Source organism: Octopus bimaculoides, chromosome 24 (assembly GCF_046866305.1).
Source record: "Octopus bimaculoides isolate indiv1 chromosome 24, ASM4686630v1, whole genome shotgun sequence".
NCBI classification, from domain to species: Eukaryota; Metazoa; Mollusca; class Cephalopoda; order Octopoda; family Octopodidae; genus Octopus; species Octopus bimaculoides.
This window is the reverse complement of record NC_142951.1, coordinates 35,878,018-35,899,919: the sequence shown is the minus strand read 5'-3', so window position 1 is coordinate 35,899,919 and position 21,902 is coordinate 35,878,018. Positions and strand designations below refer to the sequence as shown.

The 21,902-nt window shown below is 39.6% G+C and overlaps 2 protein-coding genes across 10 annotated transcripts in view; one reads left to right on the top strand and one right to left on the bottom strand.

Annotated features, from left to right (window-relative positions):
• Window positions 1-712: 712 nt before the first annotated feature.
• LOC106869065 (Golgi SNAP receptor complex member 1) lies at window positions 713-12,715 on the bottom strand. Of its 8 annotated transcripts, none has more exons than XM_014914575.3 (10): window positions 12,419-12,697; window positions 8,736-8,844; window positions 7,984-8,086; window positions 7,167-7,199; window positions 4,344-4,431; window positions 3,764-3,963; window positions 3,000-3,071; window positions 2,434-2,463; window positions 2,238-2,320; window positions 713-1,395 (listed from the first exon to the last, which is right to left on the bottom strand). In XM_014914575.3, the coding sequence occupies exons 2-10, from the start codon at window positions 8,782-8,784 to the stop codon at window positions 1,271-1,273; spliced, it is 783 nt and encodes a 260-aa protein (XP_014770061.1). In that variant the 5' UTR covers window positions 8,785-8,844; window positions 12,419-12,697; the 3' UTR covers window positions 713-1,270. The 8 variants fall into 8 exon arrangements, with proteins under 8 accessions (XP_014770061.1, XP_014770062.1, XP_014770063.1 ...); XM_014914576.3 differs by having other exon boundaries at window positions 4,344-4,428; window positions 12,419-12,679; XM_014914577.3 differs by lacking the exon at window positions 8,736-8,844 and having other exon boundaries at window positions 12,419-12,715.
• Window positions 12,716-17,764: 5,049 nt separating this feature from the next.
• The window catches only part of LOC106869084 (uncharacterized), an 11,399-nt gene continuing 7,261 nt past the window's right edge, over window positions 17,765-21,902 (top strand). Inside the window, exons 1-2 of one of the 2 annotated variants that reach the window (XM_014914609.3) lie at window positions 17,765-17,981; window positions 19,773-20,072. In XM_014914609.3, the coding sequence (XP_014770095.2) occupies window positions 19,791-20,072 (282 nt within the window). In that variant the 5' untranslated portion in view covers window positions 17,765-17,981; window positions 19,773-19,790. Of the gene's footprint in view, window positions 17,982-19,274; window positions 20,073-21,902 lie in introns of those variants that run through there. The other variant, XM_014914608.3, reaches the window with a different exon arrangement.

Here is a 21,902-nt window from a genome sequence, read left to right as displayed (position 1 = left end):
TGTTGCTGGTCCTTTATTTACCTCCAGAAAATTAAAAGTGGAATTCCATTTTCTCACACTCAAATATTGTTTTCTTTTTTTAAATTAACAGAATTTCTTTTTAACCCTTTAGCATTCAGATTTATTCCACCAAATGTAATGCTTATTTATTCCCATTGATAAGAATTAATCCTGCATCATTTTGAGATTTCAATGACATGATTGTTTATTTTTATAAGGTAAGCATGAGGGGCTGGATGTGGCCAGTTTGAAGATAAGTTGATTATTTCAGCCAGATATGGCCAGTTGAAATGTTAAATTAAAAGTTGTTAAATAATTTATTAAACGGATGAGAGAAAGAAGTTTTCAAACTCTGAGTAGAAAATTTTGTTGTAGCAGAATGGTTAATGATGAAACTCTTGAGGAAGGGCGACAAGATTTATAACAGAGTCTGGTTGCAGAGATAGACAAGTTTATCTTATGTGAAGGTTTGTAAGACTGACGAAAACCTGTTGGACACAGGAGAGATCCTTAAAGAATAACATGGGTTAATAAAGAGCTTTTGTAATAATCTTATTTCAATGACCATCACCTTAGAGAAAGACTGTTGTTGGGCTTTATTGCCGGCTTTGAACACTTTCGCCATCTTGATGTTCTTCAATAAACATCACCTCCCACCATTAAAGAAAGACACAAAAAAAAACAGAAAAAAAAAGAAGATAAATCCAAAAGATTTCCCCCACATGAAATAAAAACCTTTATATCATCCCAGAATACATTGGATTCTGTTTTAACAAAGACACCATATTCCATTGGCATCTGAAGATTAAAAAAAAAAAAAGGCAAAACAGTTATTTACAAAAATATTCCCCACTTCACAGCCGCTGTTTCTTTTTCTGTTGAGGTCAGAGAGTTTGTCCTGGTCATAGCAGCATGGTCTCCCTCTTGGACAGGGGTCTAAAGCAGATGTTAACATGTCCTGCTGACAGCCCCATAATGGTTCTGCCAAAGTCTTTATATTTTGCTGCAATTCAACATCCCTGGCCTGGAGGACCTAAAGAAGATCCTTTCGACATTTATCTGGGTACCTTCAGGTCATTGGGTGGGGCTGAATACAGCCGACTCGGAATAACATGTCGCTGGTGTGGACAGGACAGTCGACAATAAATAACAGAAGAAAGACGACATTGTCCAGGCAATGTGTGTTTGTATATATTTGTATTGGTCATAGATATTGACCAGCAGCTAGTTCAGCGAGTCCACCAGACCAGACTGGAGCAGGTAAGACGCTCTAATGAAGTGCATAGAGAATCATTAGTATGATACAACCGGATATCACAGACGCCAGAATGATGGAGTCCCGTCGTTTGCGAATATTGACTCGTTGCATAAGGCTGTTGATGGCGGGGAAACGATCTGAAGAAACAAGTCAAGGGGACATAACTCGGTTAATGCACAACATTCATGAAAAATACGCCGAGAAAAATAAAGGAGATGAAAGGGGCGGGGGTAGAGGCGAAACTTTAAATAAGTCTGTTAAATCTAGTTTCAAGCATTTAATAGTCTAACCTCATCCCCGTCCTTGATACTTGTTCATTAGTATTTTGATTATAACAACCTGATTATATTATAAAAGAAAAATAAAAAATAAAAAACACCAAAGGTATAAAGAAAAACAAGAAGTTAAGTTAATCTTGTGATAATTTCAATTTTTTTTTCTACATTTCCCAAAGGATGAAAGACAAAAGTTGACATCAGTGGAATTTGAAATCAGATCATAAAGAGCCACAAGAAATGCCGTAAAGCATTTTGTCCAATCCACAAAATTCTCTCAGCTTACTATAAATCGTCATTTAACGCCCGTTTTCCATGCTAGCATGGGTTGGACAGTTTGAGAGGAAGTGGCAAGGGCAGGAAGTAGCATTGCCTGTTTTGCCAGGATTTTCTATGGCTGGACGTCCTTCCTAATGCCAACCACTTTAGAATGCCAACAACAGGTGCTTTTTACATGATGATAATTATTTCCAAGAATTTGTAGAAAAGATGCATGGTGGCTGAATGCTCTCCAGTTCATGTCAAAACCTTAAACCAAACGTTAATAGAGAGGGACTACTCAGGTGGGCTTTGAACTCAAAAGCATAAAAGGACCAAAGTGAAAAACATTCCACTACTGACCCCCATCGCCTCCCTGTGCACCCAACAACACCCTGCATGCATTGAAATGTTGTTGCACATTAATGTGCAGCCATAAAGGATACTTGCAAACGAATTCATTGTCTGTGTTATGGACATCAGCATAGTTTTCTGCACATACAAGTTTTCTTTGGTTGCCATAGCAACGCTGTGAATTAAACAAAAAATATTAAAATTTTTTTCCCCAGATTATTGAGTCAGCTATATTGGAATGCAAAGCAGTAATCTGTTTATTGACAAGAAATGAGGAGATAATCTCACCTAATCTGTTCATCCACCAATCTTTCTGAACTGAAAAATAAAACAAAAAGAAATGAAAGGAGTGGGGAATACAGGGGTCAGAGGTCAACTATGTCACAAACTATCAAAAAGACATTTCTATTATAGGCACAAGTGGGAGAGATGATTACTTTGACCTTAGTAAGTAACTGGTACGTCTTTTATTAACCCCCCACCCCACCCCACCCCACTGGACAGAATGAGATGTGAAGTTGACCCCAGTGGAATTTGAACTCAGAATATAAATAATAATAATAATAATGGCTTCAAATTGTGACATAGAGCCATCAGTTTTTGAGGGGAGGAGGGAGTCAATTACATTGACCCCAGTACATGACTGGTACTTTTTTTTATTGACCCCCCCACCTACAAGGTCATGGGCTGTTTATCTTGAGATGAGGTCACCATGTCACACACATGCCTGGTGTACCCTTATCAGACAGGTAGCTGTGATGGATATATTGGGCATCGTATGTTTGTACCCCAGGGTCACTTTGATGGCATGCACTACTCTCTCACACAACAAGAATAACAATAATGCGTCTTACTTTCGGATGTGTTCGTGTTCTTTTAAATAAAGATCTGTTCTTCTGTTGAGGCCTGACGAGTTTTTGTAGGCACTGAAATAAAAAAAAGCAAGAATTAAAGATTTTATATAGTAACCCCCCACCACCACCACCAATATTACTGTTTATACTAAACACCACCAGCACAACCATTAATAGTTCATCGATACCTATTAACATCATCTTCATGTCTACAGTGTAAATATTATCAAAGCAATTAATAGACAGAAGCTTCCTCACAAATCAAGGACAGAAGACCAAGGTGGATCTACATCTTCTCCGAGCCATAGAATGAACATCATTACATGTCATTGCCATCAGTTCAACCCCCACTTTGCCATGCTTGCATGAATCGGACAGAATTCACTGAGGCAGATTTTCTACAGCCAGATGCCTTTCCTGTCACCCACCCTCACCTGTTTCCAAACAAGGAAATATTTCTTCAGGGCCAAAAACATGATTTTACAAAAGACTGGAAAAGAAGGACCCTGGTTGTATGAAGGTGACACTTGTTTACAATCATCATGCAATACTAAGACAAGGAGACACACTACAGGCTTCTTACAGTTTCCATCTATGAAATCCACTCACATGGCTTTATGTGGCCCAGTGACAGAGTTGAAAACACTTGACCAAGGTGGCACATGGTGGTGGGAGCACTGAATTCCACTGTAAAAATTTGGTCAAGTGTTTGTACATATGTGTGTGTGTGTGTGTGTGTGTGACATACAACTGAAGTTACTTACTTGATATCTCGATGAACTGACCCCAAGAGGTCGTCTCTCTCCTTCAGAGCCGTTATATTGGCTTTGGTCTTCTGGAATTCGCGAGAGTAATTCTGAAGAATATCCCTGTGTCTCTGTAGGGTGTGCAGCAAGGTGGCACTGGGGGAACTCAAACTGAAATTCTGCGTATATTCTGCCAACAGGTCGTTTATTTCAGTCAGCTGGAAAAAACAACATCATCGTTATCATAGCATTTAGTTGTTATTAGCAACAAAACCATGGCCCAGCTGCAGCATCTATGATGCAGCTTCCCACCCCACATCTTCCCACCCCACTATCTCAAGAACCACATTAAACTACTTCTACGTGTTAGAAATAGCAGCCAAGTCTCCCACATACTCTAAAAGTAAAACAAAAAGGAAGGATGTATTCAATAATGTAGTCTTGGTCAATCTAAATGTGATGGTCATGGTTGGAGTGTCTTTGGTCATAGATCTAGCGGATCAACGCTGACCTGATGATCAAACATTAGCATGACGGTTACTTCTCATCAATGATTCCATCCCCGAAAACCAAATTGAAAAAATCAACATGTACTGACCTTTGCCATCAACTGCTCTAGTTCCATAGTCATTGTCTCAAACATGTGGTCACTGTTGGTCTTGTTGAGCAAAGGGACTGTGTCGCTGCTGAGAAGATACATACAATATACATATACATATATATATATATATATACACATATAATACATACATACATTGATGATGTAATTTCTAATATAGACACAAGGACACACACAAGTAAAGAATCACTCAGTCATATATAAAGGAGTTTAAGTACAAGGGGGAGTCAAAAAAGTAATGCCATTTTGTTTAGGACAGGTATAATTACCAACACAGGAACATCAAAATGAAGCTGGTCCTCTGTGGATCACATCCCTACTTCTCAACATAGTCACCGTTTCTCTCAATAGCAATGTTCCACCTTCGAATGAGAGCATGTATCCCTGCCCAGTAAAATTCTGCTGACTGTTCTTTGAGCCACTTCTTCACTACAGTTTTCACTTCCTAGTCACCAGATTTAGGGCCTTCAGACTATCATCTCTTTGGCCCCATGAAAGAGGGTTTGAGAGGCAAACATTATTCCAGTGACAAGGAAGTGGAAACTGTAGTGAAGAAGTGGCTCAAAGAACAGTCAACAGAATTTTACTGGGCAGGGATACACGCTCTCATTCGAAGGTAGAACATCGCTATTGAGAGAAATGGTGACTATGTTGAGAAGTAGGGATGTGATCCACAGAGGACCAGCTTCATTTTGATGTATGATACATGTTCCTGTGTTGGTAATTGTCCTAAACAAAACGGCATTACTTTTTGACTCACCCTCGTATTATCTTGCATTGTTAGAAGCTTTCCTTATTTCATTCATTATTCTACTTTTGCACTATAATGCTTCAAGGGAACTGCAACACTCTTTATTCATATATTATCATCATCATCGTTTAACGTCCGCTTTCCATGGGTTGGACGATTTGACTGAGGACTGGTGCAACCGGATGGCTACACCAGGCTCCAATCTATATATATATATATATATATATATATATATATATATATAGCTTTGTCTTCAAGAAAAGGACAGAAGATACACAATAGCAATATCACCACCACATATAGTAAAATATTGTTTTATATATATATATATATATATATATGAGAAAGAGAGAGAGAGAGAGAGAGAGAGCAAGATGGCTATGAACTGTGGAAAAAAAGAAAATATGAGGTCTTACTTATATACAAGAGAGACATGACTGCTGTTCAGTGTGATGTCATCTCAACACGAAAATTTATCAATTTAAAAAGGAATAAAAACGACCCCATTTGGATAGAATCCCAGTCTGTTGACAGAAACAAAGGACTAAGGAGAACACATTGGGTGGAAGGAACATGCAACAGGGTAAGAGATAGGGTCCTGGTGAGGTGGTGATTGGCGGAGACAGGGAGGGTGGGGGAGATGTAATATTGGGTAGTGTTTGGAAGAATAGGGAGTCATTTAACACCACCACCATCACCAAATATTAAGGCTCAAAGACATTGACTACTATCACACACTACTAGGATCCACAGACACAGACCACCACTCAAGATGTGGGTCCACAGATAACTACAACACAACATTTGGATCCATCACCACCAGGCAATATTAAAGTTCACTGACAGGTCATCATCACAACATTGAGAGTCAGACAGTCCCACTAACAAAATACAATATTAGGGTCCACACTAATTACCCAACACAATATTAAGGACTATTAAAACAGATTATAATCCCACAATATTAGGGTCCACTGACTGGACACCACAACAAATATTAGGGTTCAGGCAGATCACCAACCCCATACATTAGGGTTCACTGGGCAGATCATCCAGTAAACAGAAAGCGTCATTATCCAAATTTAAGGTCCACTAGATGATTAGCACTACCATATGAATGGAGGCCGACAGCTCTATAAAGAAGTGTCATTCACTCAAAGTGGATGGAACTGGCGGAAGAAGGAGACTCGGGAAAACAAAAGGATGAAAGACAACCTCGGAACACTGAACGTTTTGGATGAGATGACAAAGGACTGAGATACTCGGCCCCTTTGCTGTACTCAAGAAGACCTGTCCTTCACAGCAAAAGTGTTAAGGCAGCATCTTCCGGTGAAGGGGATTGGCCTGTGAGAGGCCCATGCCGATGCTACATAGAAGGCACTTGTGCTGGTTCCATGTAAAAGCACTCAATACACATTGTAAAGTGGTTGGCATTAGCAAGGGCATCATCCAGCCTGCCAGTTCTGGTCAAACCATCCAACCCCTGCCAGCATGGAAAATGAATGTTAAAGGATGATGATGAAACATTAAGGTCTTCTGACACAGAGCAACCCTACTCAATATTAAATATCAAGGTCCACAGATAGACCAGCCCCACAAATATTAGGGTCTACAGACCAACCAGCCACTCACAATAGTTGGGTCCATAAATAGGGTCCATAGACCAACCACCACCACCACCACCACTGGGTATTTGGGTCCATTTATAAATTATCACTGCTACCATACAACATAAGGGCTCACTAGCAGACTATTAACACCAAAATATTAGGGTCCAATGATAGATCATGATAATATTAGGGCCTAATAACTACCATCACATATTAGGGTCCAGAGACCGAAAGGGTCTATACACAGACCATCACTCTCACGTAATACTTGGGTCCACACATCACCAACCAAAACATAATTTAGGGCTCTCTGAAAAATTCCATCCCCACATAATAATAGGGTTCACAGACACACCACCACCACCACCACCATCACCACCACTGACATTGACCACCATGCCATATAAAAAGAGAACAAAGCAGAAATATTTAAAACTCTACCTGCTGCTGGTCTGGTTTCCTGGTTGGTGAGCACTAATACAAGAGTTCAAGATCCTCATTAGATATGGAAAAGCTTACGGTTCTTCTCATTCAACATATTATAGGCTCTACTCATGATACTTATTAAACATACACAGGTACACAATACTTAGCAGTCATATATTGGGTAGTTAAGGCATTTAATACAAATCGCCATGTGATATATATGTACAGGAGACCAGGGTGTGTGCATATGTGCTTGTGTGTGTGTATGATGGACTCTTTCAATCAGTCTTTCTCTAGATGTCTGGGTGGGTAGCAATAGCAGCAGCACTGTCACCATTGTGGGTCTTAACTGGAATATTTTCAGGTTCTCAAAGAGAAGGTCAGCCCTTGTGATAGAGTCAGGGAAAACTTCTGATGCCTCAACCACCCATACATTACCTTGGGATTTTAACAGAAATATTGGTTTCAATTTCTGGCACAGGGCCAGCAATGTCAGGGAGGTGGGGGTTGAGTCAATTATATCGACCCCAGTGTCCAACAGGTACTTATTTTATCAACCCCAAAAGGATGAAAGGCAAAGTCGACCTCGGCGGAATTTGAACTTAGAATGTAAAGATGGATGAAATGCCGCTAAGCATTTCGTCAGGTGTGCTAACGATTCTGCCAGCTCATCACCTTGGTCTTAAGAGAAATCTTGAAAATAATTTGGAAAACAGAAGAATAGGATATTAACTGCTTTGAGGCAGAATGAAAGAAAGAAATTATACATCCACTCACACACACACACACACACATATGGAGGGAAAGAGATTTATTTGTGTTTTCTACTTACCCAACAAACTCCCTCTGGCTTGTGTAACTGGTACCAAGTTTACTGAAGGAAACCAACTTGAGGTCAATCTCATTTTCTAACTGACGGGCCTGCCGCCTCAGATCTGAAATATTGCATACATCGTCATTGCATAAAATGATACCAATGTTATCGTCACCATCACAACATCATCATCATCATCGTCATTCCAAATAATGTTACCAAGATTATCAAGACTGTTGCATACATTATCAACAATTTTACCAACATTATCAACAACATCAGGACAACCACATGCAATATCACCAAAGGGATGAACACAATAACACTAGGGTGTTGGCCATTAGTCAAAAGAGGTAGGTACAGGATAGTGAGTATTACCCTCCCCCCCCACCTTGTAACCATACAGGTGGTGGTGGTGGGGAGATGATAATTGGGGGTTGTGTAGTGTTAACAAAGCATGAGAATGGAGACTCTCTGTGGACTTTGCTGTATGTGTGTTTACAAGGACAGTACTGAGTTTTGTACAACAGTGGGATATTGGTGTGTGTGTGTGTGTGCGTGTGTGAGACAGTGGGACTTTGATGTGCACAGGGAATAGTGTTGGTTGTGGTGTAGCAGGGAACATATGTGTGTGTGAAGAGAATGCTTGTTGGGTGTGTGTGTGTGCATGTGTGTCAATACTAGGGACGTGTATGTGTGTGTTTTGGGTCGGTACTGAGCCTGGTATTATATAAGGGGAGACATTGAGAGTGAGAAAGAGAGGGCCTTACCAGAGAGACCCGCCTCACAAAACTCCACTGAGTCTTTGTTCCCATCCATCCCAATCACAGTAGAAGCCAGCCTAGATTTTTACCAAAGACTACTTCAAAATGGAACAGTCTGCAATATTGGAAAAAAAAAAGGCAAAAAAATATAAATGAAAGAGGAAATAAATAATTAAAAAAAGTAGTCCTCTTCCTCCTCCTCATTACTATAAAACCCAAGATTCCTTACAGTGACACAAAGTGACAAATCTGGGAGGGGGTGGGGTGGAGATTTATAGTTGATTTAAACCTCCCCCCCCCCCCAGTATTTGACAAGTACACATTTTATCAACCCCAGAAGGATGAAAGTAAAGCTGACTTTTGTAGGACTTGAACTCAGAACAAGATTAAACACAGCTCCATATTGTGCCTGCCTCCCCCCTCCCCCCTACCCCCACCTATGGTATCAACATTGTTACAATAGAATCATGTGGTGGTAACAGTGGTGATAGGGCGAGGGGTAGAGTGGGTGGGTCTTCCATTAAAAAAAAAAGTAGTTTAAGTCAAGGTGAGCCTTTGGAGATCCTGGGGTCTCACACTTTACTTCAGATTACAGCCTCCCTCCCTCCCTCATTACCTTACTTACCTTATAAGGTATGGATGCAGCCAATAAAACAGTTGAGGGAAGAGCAATTAATGCCTGGTATTTGACCGAGTGAATTACTGGTACTTATTGGATAAGTGAGAGAGGGGGAGGAGGGAGTGTGTGAGGTGAGCAGAGGCAAGAATTGAAACCAGAACTGTAAGGGTTAGCAGTTGAAGGGGTCAAGGTTGAAGGAGTCAAGGTTGTTTCAGTGGGTCATCAGCAGATGTGGTGAAACACGAGACAAGGGATCAAATTTTGGATCGGGTTGAGGAGGTATGGGTGTAGCCAAGGGATGACAGTGTGGAGAGGGGTGGTGGTGTATTGTGTCCAGTGGGGTTGACAGGAATGGTGGACATGGTCTCAACAAACATTTAGGGTGGGGTTTACTAAGGAGCCCAAGTCCTCCCCACTTTTTGATAAATCTTTGGAAGCCAAGAGAGTCTCTCTATAGTCACTCGACTTGATAGAAATAACAGCCAAATAGCTCTCAAAGCCCATGCTATTGATTTATTGGCAGATCACACTGTATAATGTAGTGTTGGATAATCAAAAATACAGGATGGTCATGGTAAGCTTCAGCAGGATCAAGTTGCATTTTGGTCAGAGAAGGACAGGGCTGGGGAGGCTATGGACGATTGCTCTTCCCTCATAGGTATATGGAGCAGGGTGACATTAGCACATCATATCATTAACGTGTGTGTGTGTGTGGGGGGGGGATTTCTGTGGATGTTTGTACAAAGTTTAATGTGAAACAGGTACAAAGACAGACACCTGAGCTCACCTGATTAGTTTATATTTAACATTAAAAAACTGACAGGAAACTAAAAACATTGACTATTAAAATAATTAACATGTTGGTCTATAATTATTTCCTGTCATAATAAATATGACATGAAAATGATTGGGGGGGGGGATCAGACAGATTTTTAAAAAAATAGCAATGGAGACCCTAAATATTTTACAACTGTCAGGTAGCAGGGTACCACCATCTCCACTATCACCAATTGGCTCTGTTACAAGTTTTCAGACACAACATCAGCTGCAACCAACCTTACTAGAATGCAAGGGGGGGGGGGGTCCTGCCACTCAAACGTCAGGGGTAGAGATATCCTCTGCTGACTAACATTAAAATAAAATCACAGTCGCTATGGTAACATGCAGCTGTCTACAGAAGCCCCTTTATGGACTAGCAACAGCATGACATATACATGGACACACAGACACACATTTAGAAACACAATATATATATATAGGTGCAGGAGTGGCTGTGTGGTAAGAAGCTTGCTTCCCAACCACATGGTTTGAGGATCAGTCCCACTGTGTGGCACCTTGGGCAAGTGTCTTCTATAGCTGCAGACTGACCAAAGCATTGTGAATGAATTTGGTAGACAGAAACTGAAAGAAGCTCATCATATATATATATATATGTATATATATGTATATATATATATATATATATATATATATATATATATACGTATGTGTGTGTGCGTGTATATATATACATGAGGGCTGTTCATTAAAGATTTCCCCCGACCCACTGCCCAAGGACTGGGATAAACGAAACTTGGCATAATGATTAGTCCTTCTCTACATAGCCACCACCAATGGTGGTGGCTATGTAGAGAAGGTGGCCATAATCTCCCAGCCCCCCGCCCCCGTCAATCAGACATAACTTGGGAGCTAAACAATATCACCACCCTCTTGAAAAGGCGACTCAGGGACCACAAATGAGCATTGAATAAGGGTGTGGTGTGGATGTTTCACAAGCCGTGTGGTATGGAGGTGGTGTGACTTCCAGAGGAAACTTAATACCATCAATCTCGCTGGTCCCACATGACCTGCACAGGTCATGGGCATTGCCCCTACTTTCAGACCATGCACATAAATATATGGCGATCTTTCGAATTCAGAACATATAAAGACGCTTATACATGTACAGATGGACAAAGTGAAATAAAACTGCACGATTACAGATACATTTATTAATGGTGAAGGCCGGTTTCTAGGGTTACCCCGGGTTTCTCGCCATAAAGGGTACCCCTATGGCGTATCTTCAGACTCTAAGACCTGTTGTCTTATGGCCTCTTTAAAATATATATGTGTCATTTTTTATCTGCGTAGTTTTGCTTATGAGCAAGTATGTTTGTACATAAGTTTCTTCCGGAAATGTACAAAACTGCCAACCAGTCATAAACTTGGATCAAAATAAGGTACCGAAGCCAAGGGCTAAACCACAAGTGCGGCGAATTCACCATTATACCCTACAGTTGTGTCTAATAATACTTCCCTCCCGTCACACTCAACTAACCTAAAAACATTATTATTATTATTATTATTATTATTATTAGGAGTATAAGAGCTGGACTAAAAATTTCTTTGCAGTATTTTCATGCCAGTGGGTAATGTTGGAAACCTACACGGGTCAAGAGTGTGGTCGAACTCTTCGAAATATAATATTGTTGGAAGTCGATACATATTGACTGATCAGATCACATTTGTTACAGCTGGGCTTGTGAAAAAGATTTAAATATCAATGTGTTTACATATGTGTGTGTGTAGGGATATGTGAAGGAAGAGAAAGAAATCAAAGAAACCAATAGCACAAATTACAATAAATATGTAATTATCAATAGGCGTGTTTGTTTATATATATGTATATATATATATATATGTGTATATATGCCTATATATATATATATATATATGTGTGTGTATGGTATGATTTGTGTACGTGATTACAGAATGTATATAGGGTGTAGTATACAAAGCATAAATAATGTATGTATGTGTATATATATACTTAATAGAGGGAGCAAGAATGACATAAACAAAAGGATCAGACGATTTATTTTGTTGGAGCAGAAACAAACCAAAACAGAGACGAAACGGGCGACAGGAAAATCGTAAAGTTTTCCCCCCATAAAAACTATTAATTGCCCTCAAAACATGATAAACTATCTTACTGGCACATCGTGCCATGCCATGGTGTGGCTTCTGTGAAGTTAGAAGGGATTCAAAAAGCAGAGAATGGAATAAGAATGAATGAAAGACGGAGACAAACCTTCCCAACGATTTCCCATCTCAGCCATTACGTCTGGTAACTCTGCACCATGGGAAGCCAGGTTTTAAACTAATGCCAACTCGGTTCTTTTCTTTTTAATTTTATTTTAGTTTAACTGTTATGATTTAGTGTATGTAGGTAGATAAATAGCAGGAAATAGTGGCATTTTAAACTTTTAATTAATTTTGGGGGGATTTATCGATCGTTCTCGCTTTCTAACGTAACGACGTGTACAAGAACAGCCAGCTGGAAGGCGGTGACGTCACAGAGCACCGGGACGTGGTGGCTGACGGGATTGATCGGTTATTACCTGTCGACTTCCTCTCTTAAATCTCTTTAATCTATCCCTCTGTCTGCCTATCTATCTATCTATCCTCTCCCTCTCTCTCTCTCTCTCTCTCTCTCTCTCTCTCTCTCTCTCTCTCTCAATCTATCTGCCTGTCTACGAAATTTGATAGCTCGATATATAAGTGTGTTTGCCCATCAGTTAATTCTAGCTAAGTGTAAACTTATTTACCTGATGCGACGACGAAATGACCCCATCGATTCATTGAAATTATTTTAACCATTTCGTTATGTACGGGAGACAACTGTAACCATATTTCAGTGTTATTAAACTCATCAGCGAAACAGAGCACTGTTGAAATAGGGATAAGAAAATCCCTGTGCACATATACAATATTCTACACGATAGATGTGAATAATAACATATTTAAACATCTTAACCTTCGAATTTCAATATTCAACAAGAACTCATTGATCCAAGGAGAGCAAAAGGCAAAATGCCCATGGTGTGATCCGAGTCTACGGCAAACAAATATCATAATTACTTAGTATTAAGTAAAGTAGGGTGTAACAGCTGGCTCGGTTGAAAGCGTTTGTCTCTAAAGAGATCATGTGCGTGCATGTTTGTATGTATATGTGTATGTCTACATGTATATGGGTTGACTGAAAGGAAGAAACCTCATGTGGTTATTCGACTCACTAGAAATAGCAGCTAAATCTCAGAAACCGTTCAGTTTACCGACTTAGAATATAGCGCATAGTAGAATATAGGGATCTTTTTCAAAACGGGGGCCACATTTTTCATTAACGAAACACTTTGAAACTTGGAACATTGGTAGAATGTGTCATATAAAACATCTTTTTCTCTTAGTCTTCTTAAAAAAAAAAAGAAATCCATAACTTATTCCATGTTAAAGTTGTCGTATTTCTGTAATTTCAACCAATCACTGACGTCCATTCAGCCGATATACATTAAGTGCCGACTACATAAACAAACGATTCTGAAACAATTAACTCTAACCCTAACCCTAACCCTAGGGTTAGGGTTAGGGTTAGGGTTAGAGTTAGGGTTAAAGCAAATTTAAAATGAAAAAAGCAAATAAAACGAAGGTATGGAGATTAAATACGCTTTACATCGCTTAATCAGCCAAAGGAGTAAATATAAACAACTGAATACTTGTCAGTGATTGGTTGAAATTATCGAAATAAGACAATTTTTTACATGAAATAAATTCGAATACAAAAATATTTTTCTGTTCTATAACACAAAATAGATAAGTATACGAAGTTTGAAAGTCTTTCGGTACCAAAAACACTACGTAAAACATTAATGAAAAATGTGGCCCCCGTTTTAAAATAGATCCGAATATAGTCCTAAGCAGGGATGGTCACAGCTGGAACTCTATGATCGTAGAACTACTCGACCAGTGTTGACCTGGGGGCTAGGAAAAATATCCTGTGCGAGAAATAACAGTTAAATCTTAAAAAAGAAGTGACAAATTAGACGATATATGAGGTGCAGGATAAACTATGCCTAAATAATTGACGGGGTAGTCACGGCTGGAAATTTGTTTAATCAGGGATTACAATAATAGCAACACAGCTAGCGCTGAGAACAAGATCGGATTATAGCAAAGAGTGTCTTCACCTGTAGTATCGTGTTCAATTCCTGCCTGAAGACAAGGGTAAACTAGCCACCGACATACATATTCACCTTATTTTCTTTCTTTCTTTCTTAATTAATTAATTAATTAAGAAATCAACTCGGCGTTAGAAAACGAACCGATCAGTTAAGGGAATTAATTTGAAATATATATTTTGAAGTTACGTCCCTTACATAATAAATCGTTACACAAGTACTACCCGCGCAGACGTTTCTCTCTTTCTCTCATTCTCCTCTCTCTTACATACATACATACTGGGATCGACATAATCGACTTAGCCACTCCCCTCAAATTTCAGGCCTTGTGCCTATAGTAGAAAGGATATCGATGACGAGGTTTCTTTCTTTCTTTCGTTCGTTCTTGCTTTCTTTCTTCTTTTCTTTCTTTCTTTCTTTCGTTCGTTCTTGCTTTCTTTCTTTCTTTCTTTCGTTCTTTCTTTTTTTTCTTTCTTTCTTTCTTTCGTTCGTTCTTTCTTCCGTTCTTTCGTTCTTTCTTTTCTTTCTTTCTTTCTTTCTTTCTTTCTTTCTTTCTTTCGTTCGTTCTTTCGTTCTTTCTTTCTTTCGTCCGTTCTTTCTTTTCTTTCTTTCTTTCTTTCTTTCTTTTTTAAAACTACGATTGCCCGATTGTGATATAAGCCTCTCTAGATGTGAAAGGTGGGATAGTTTCTGTGCTGAACACACAAGCTGGATTGAGGCAGACATGGAACTGAGGGAGATCTCGTCAGAATAACGAACGAAAGTCTGATAGTAAGATAAAAAAAAAGAAACACCAGATTTTAAAAAAATATCTTTCAGTTAACAGGGAAAGTTGTACCTAAAACAGTTTACATGGCTCCCAAGACCGGTGAGAGAGATTGAAGATGTCTTCCAATTGGAGATCTAGCCTGAACAGAGTGGATCCAAGCGGCCCGATGTTCGACAGAACGACAGATGAAACCTATCGTCCAAGTTGACCATGGTAAGATTGCAGTTCAGAATGCAAAGATATTCAGCTTAACGTTCTTACAATTTTCATCACCTTGAAATGGTACGTTTTTGATTTGGAAAGGATGAAAGACCAAATTGACTTTGGTACGGCTTGAACGCAGAACACAAAGGATCGAAAGAAATGCCACGAAGCATTCTATCCGACGCTCTAATGACATTGAGATGGGGGAATGACAAAGGTTGGGAGTCCGAAGCGCATGAACAATATGGAAGACAACTGAGAAAGAGAAGCATGTTATGGAGTATAGCTCCGTTTATGTGACAGTTCATCCTGAAAACTAGTTTACAGTGTGTTTGCTTGGACCAGAATTAGATGGTGATGATGATGATGATGATGATGATGATGATGATGTGACATCAAACGTGAAGGTGAAGCATCTTTGGAATATATTATGACATGTCAGCCAGTCCTTAAAGAGTAGAACTCAGTTCTGTGCATCCATATTGATGTTCTGATACAAGAGAACAAAATGAATAAATTAGGAATTAAAAACAATTATATCTCCCCTCCCCCGTTCCTGTTTCCCCCCTTCCCTCCCTCTGTCACTCTGTCTGTCTGTCTCTCTCTCTCTCTCCCCGCTTCACAAACCAATTTATTCCACTTTTAAACGGTTTAAATTCATTAAACCCTTTTACGACGGAAACCAGATATATCCATTCAAAATGTCATTGTCCTTAACTGTGGAACGCAGTTTTGTTTACCAAACTGTTTTGTTGACGAATGTCGTGTTTGGAACTAATTTTTGTTGAGTTACGTCATGTTTATTGAGGCAAAGTGACTTGCAGAAAATACCAATTCTATTTTTTTGGTAGATATTTAACATCGTTACTGGAATAACCGCGAAATTTTGCAGTTAAAGAGTAAATTATTGACACAGACCATTGTTAATTAGCATGAAGTCTTCTGTTTAACGGAAGAATAACAATTTTGTGTTCAAATCCTGTCTAAGTCGAATGAACTCTATTAAGTCCCTGACTGTTCTGAGCTCACTACTGTGAGCATCTGATCAGTTTCGCCTTCCATAGTATTTGACAACTCTACTGCTTAACTGGGTGGAATAAAAACTATTTGTTTACAAATATGTCCCCACATAAGAAAAAAAAATGTGTCATAAAATAACGCCTGAACACTGCTTCAGTTGACAATTGTCTGGCTGTGAGCTGTGTCCCAGTTGAAGTACAATGACATTGTGAAAGCCAGTATTATGAATGGCCAGACGATACATACCTATGCAGCGCCGATGGCGACATAAAGTATACATTGGACACCGGATTTTGTTATTTCTGCCCTATTTTCACGTTAATAACAAAAATATAAAACATATGCAACAAATATTTATTTGGAATAATGGGAAGACCTTAATCTACGCTAAATACAGGTATTATAGCACACGCACGCACGCACACATGTGTGTATATGTGTGTGCCTGTGTACACATGTATATGCATCTATTTATGTGTGTATATATGTATAGATATATGTATAAATATATGTATATATGCACATTTTCATGTATGTGTGTGTATGTGTGTGTGTGTGTAGCCATAAGTGTAGCAACTGTAAAAAATGATGGGGTTTATTTGAGTATAAAATGAATTAGGAAAACATACATTTTAATATAAAAGCATTCAAATATTCGATGAAATATTTCTTGGTCAAGTGTCTTCTACTACGACCCCAGGCCAGCCAAAGCCTTGTGACTGGATTTAGTACACGGAAACTGTGTGGAAGCCTGTTGTCTTTCTCTCTCTCCCTATGTGTGTGTATTTATGTGAGGGTATGTGTGTATGCGTCCACCACAGCTTGACAAACAGTGTTGGTTTGTTTATGTCCCCATAACATAGCGATTCGACTATGAGATCAATAGAGTAGGTATTTGAAAAAACGTTCCGGGGTCGATATATTCGACTAACCTCTCCCACCCCAAGCAAAGCTGTGCTCCAGCATAGCCGCTGTCCAATGATTGAGAGAACAAGTGAAAGTTAAAAGATAAAAGTAGCCACTCCTTGGATATCGTTCGGAGTATGTACCACCACCACCACCACCACCACCACCAACAACAACAACAACAACAACAACAGCAACTACTACTTTTCTTCTTCTTCTTCTTCTTCTACTACATCAACAACAACGGCATCGCCACCACTAGCACTTATGTATGTACATGTACACAAGTTTGTATCTGTGAGGTGTGTGTGTGCATTTATGGATGCTTGTGCATGACAATGAGTATATGCATTTGTTTATATGTGTGTGTTTGTGTGTGAGAGAGAAAGAAAGAGTGAGTGAGAGAGAGAGAAAGAAAGAGTGAGAGAGAGAGAGAGAGAGATTTTTTTATACCGATTCGGGCGTTGCTGATTTTGTTAAAGGTCAGTTGTGGTTACGGGGGGGGGGAGGGGGGCGTTGGTGGAGAGTAGAAGGAAAGTGTGTGTGTGTGTGTGTGTGTGTGTAAAGCGTTGTCGACGTAGAAACGGTAAACTTAACTATTTCTCCGTAGATTGAAAAAAATTAATCGATTTTCAAACATTACAGAGTCACAGCAGAGATAAGTACATCATCGACCAATTCCAGAGAAACAAATAACCAATCTGTTCACACACACACACACCTGGGTTCTCATTCCTCAGGTATTTTACGATGCTATTATTATTTTTATTATCATTATTATTATTATTATTATTGTTAGTGTTCAGGTCACCGCTTGGAATCGAACTCGGAATCTTGGGGTTAGTAGCCCGCGCTCTTAACCACTACGCCATACGCCCACGGGCATATGTATGTATGTGCATATGTATGTATGTATGTTCTGGGATCTTTGTTCTCTATATTTCTCTATATTTCTCTTGAAGCTGCCAAAGAAGAATTACCATATTGGTGGTGCTCCTATTGGCTGTAAATCCAGATTGGTTCTCTGGTGAGAGGAAGGGTTCTGCAATGATTACTACCAGTCTGTTCAAGAATATTATTGGGTGGTTTTCCCCTGCGATGGAGAATAAAGTGTATATTTTTGTAGGTGAAACAGTCAGACCTTCTCCCTTGTATTCAGAGATGACGATGATGTCTGCATCACGAAAGGTCTGTGGTAGTTATAAAACCCGAAGTTTTATATAAAACTTGTTTTAAAAATTTGTACGAAATATTAATTTCAAAGTTTGGCATAAGATCAGCAATTTCAGAGGGGTGGAGTGGGGAGTTGATTCCATCGACCTCAGTATGCAACTGGTACTTATTTTATCGACCCCGAAAAGATGAGAGACAAAATCGATCCCGGCGACATTTGAACTCAGAACATGAAAAGTGGAAGAAATACCGCTAAGCATTAAAACCGACACAGTTGCGATTCTGTTGGTTCGCCGTCTTAATTATATAAAATATTGAACATTTATTTTGAGGTACCTGGCTACTGTCGAACTTTTATCGTTAGATTGTTAAGATGTGTGTCCAAATATCAAATATCAGTCATACCCCAATATTAGGGAATTTTGCCCCCCCCCCCACCTTACTCCTTTAGTAAGGGGAAAAGAGTTAGTATCCGTTTAATTCTGCTAATTTACTCTGGTTTTAGATAAGATTTAAAACTCTATTAATGTTACTAAATTTGGCAACTTGTCTGCCCCGATTTAAAATTTCACAGCCATTTCCCATATTAAGGGAGATCTAACCGACTTACAGCCCTCCCCAAATTTGTAGCCTTCTCTTTCTGTTAGTAACATCAACTTGTTATGAAAATATGTTCATTCTGGTGGTGTTGGAGGGAGAGGGAGAGAGAGCGAGAGCGGTTGCATTGTTGTTGTGATGGTGGTGGTGGTGGCGCAGACGAGATAGTTATGTCAGTTATAATGGTGGTGGTGGAGAGCAGCAGGTTATAATGGGGGGGGGGAATGATTGTCATATGGACTGGTCTAACGGACAGGAACATCACGTGACTACTATCTCCCTTTTAATCTCTTTTCCCAATCCACTTTATCACCACCACCACCACAAATACAAATACAATTATAAATACCACCACCACCACCACCACCATTAACTTTCACTTCCCTCTACTCTTAATAGTCTAACATCCACCCTCGCTACTGTAATCGTTCTACCCCACCACCACCACCACCACCATTGAAACATCACCTCCCTCTACCACTACCTCCACCACCATCATCACATGTAATACGGCTATTATACCACGTGACTTACGTTACTCAGTTGGCGGTTAATTCAAAAATATTTTCATTTCGAAATCGGGCGTCGTTTTGATTCATTCTACAATTTGCCAGAGCACGTTACTATTTGACACTTTCTTCAGCTCGCCGATTTGTTCCTCTTCAAATACATCTTATATTCTATCCGAAGATTCTAACCGTTTCTTTAGAACTACCATCACACACTTATCGTCATTATTATTATTCTTTCTTAAATAACAGAAAGCTAAATCTTTAAACATGGAAAATATGCGAAGATCATTCCGAACCACAGGACGACACCGTCGGTATCTCTCTCTCCGTGACAAGGAAAACCGATTATTGACCACCCCGGAATATGTGAAGAAAAGACCCGAGATCGAAGACCGGATCGATGAAGAATGTCCACAATGTACCCAGGCTGGAAACGAAATCAGAGCCAGGAAACAGTCACTTAATGGTACCACTAATGGTAATTGCCAATTTAGTCGAAGTGCCAGTGTCAGAAAGACTGTCGTTGATGCTGTTGGGACACTAAGGAGGGTGAGTAGCCTTTTATTTTTTGAATATTAGTCTTATATGGAAATGTGGCTTTTTCAAAATTATTTTTATTGGTGATCTTTCGGTATCGAAAGATCGCCTTTTTATTTTATTTTTAGAGAGACTAAGGTGTGTTTGTGAGTGAAAATAAATTGTTAAATTCTGTTGATTCATTTGCTAACTTTCGTAGTTTCCTCAACATCGGTTCCTGGGACAAAATAAACTGGATCCACTTTAGATGTGTATCCGAGGAACAGGGGTGGACATAGAACTGGATTTGTCAAAACAAGTCATTATAGTATCGGATGTACAACGGAAAAGAGAGTCAATAGTCTTTGTGTAGTCTTTCGAACTATTGTCCGGTTGGATCAAATATATATATATAGCGAGTTTTCATATTTGTTTTAATTGTTAATAAAATCCCTACCAGACCCTTTACGTGAATCCACACACACACACACACTCTTTAGCGTCTTATTAACATTTGTCATTCCATTAACTGACAACATTCTTTAATTCTACTATGATCCCACTGACTACACAGTCCTGAAGTTTTCTTTTTGAGAAAATAGATGAGGTAGACCTATTCCCTCTACTCAAAGTTGGTTCCAACAGACCAGCTATGACAGAATCGATATTATTTCGATACAGACATTCTCTAATTTCTTGGACATTACCAATTTAGGGCGGAAGGGATTCCCCGGAGACATTTTTTCTAGTCGTGTTTGTTTACGGAAACCGTCAAATGTCTTTTACATGGTTTATCAGGGAACAGAAACGGAGTTGAGATTGTTAATAGCTGTCTTGCTGGTGGCATTCTCTCGCTACTTTACTCTGTGTATGAGAGAGAGAAAGAGAGAGAGAGAGAAAGAGAGAGAGAGAGAGAGAGAGAGATGTCTCCTGTATTATGTTACACATACATTCCAGTGTTATCAAATATTTCATATCGTCGTCTGTCACAGGCACGCATCTCGTGGCTACTGTTTTAGATAGAGTTTGAAAATGTTCTGCTTGTCCTGTCCAACCGTCTCAAAGCTACTGTTTTAGATAGAAGTGGAACATAGCATAGATGCGGATGAATGGGAAGAAGTTTTCTTCCCGAAACCACACAGGTTCTGGGATCAGTTTCATTGTGTGGCACCTCGGGCTAGTGTCTTCTAATATAACCTTGAGTCTTCCAAAGCCTCGAGTGGGTTTGGTTGGCGGAAACTTAAAGAAGCCCGTCATACACGTGCATATGTGTGTCGCATCACCGCTTGACAACCGGTGTTGGTGTGTTTACGCCCCCGTAACTTGGCGGTTTGGCCAAAGAGACCGATAGAATAAGTACCAGGATTAAAAAAAAAAAACAAGTACTCGGGTCGATTCATTCGATTAATAATTTTTCAAGGCAGTGCCCCAGTTTGGCCGCAGTCGAATGACTGAAACAAGTGCAAGATGAAGGAATGTGTCCTGCCTTACCCGACCAACTCCTGGCTACTGGCATTGGTGTAGCTCGAACTCCTGTCCTGCCATTTGTGGTTTGTCTCAGACTAGTCCAGATCCTCGCTGTTTGAAATCGGTGACAAGCATTCTCATTGGTTGCTTACATTTGTGGTGGTGGTGGTGGTGGCAGCGATGGGTGCGGCAGTAATGTTGGGGTTGATGAAGATAACAATTTGTGGTAGTTGTGGAGATAATAGGTCTCAGTGGGATGGTAACATTGTGTGTGTGGGTGGGTGTGATTCCATAGCTATCATATTTCGTCTTTGTGTATGTGTGTGTGTGTGATTATACAGCTATTACAGTTGTGTGTGAGTGTGTGAAGGTGTGTGTGATAATGCAGCTGAAGTA

What these genes read in the sequence shown, in the direction of transcription:
- LOC106869065 (XM_014914575.3), bottom strand. Translation starts at nt 8,784, where the DNA reads ATGGATGGGAACAAAGACTCAGTGGAGTTTTGTGAGGCGGGTCTCTCT. An exon ending in GGAAACCAGACCAGCAGCAG is followed by an intron (nt 4,432 to 7,166) that starts GTAGAGTTTTAA and finishes GTATCTTCTCAG; the next exon opens with CAGCGACACAGTCCCTTTGC. An exon ending in TTGGTGGATGAACAGATTAG is followed by an intron (nt 2,321 to 2,433) that starts GTGAGATTATCT and finishes TTTAATTCACAG; the next exon opens with CGTTGCTATGGCAACCAAAG.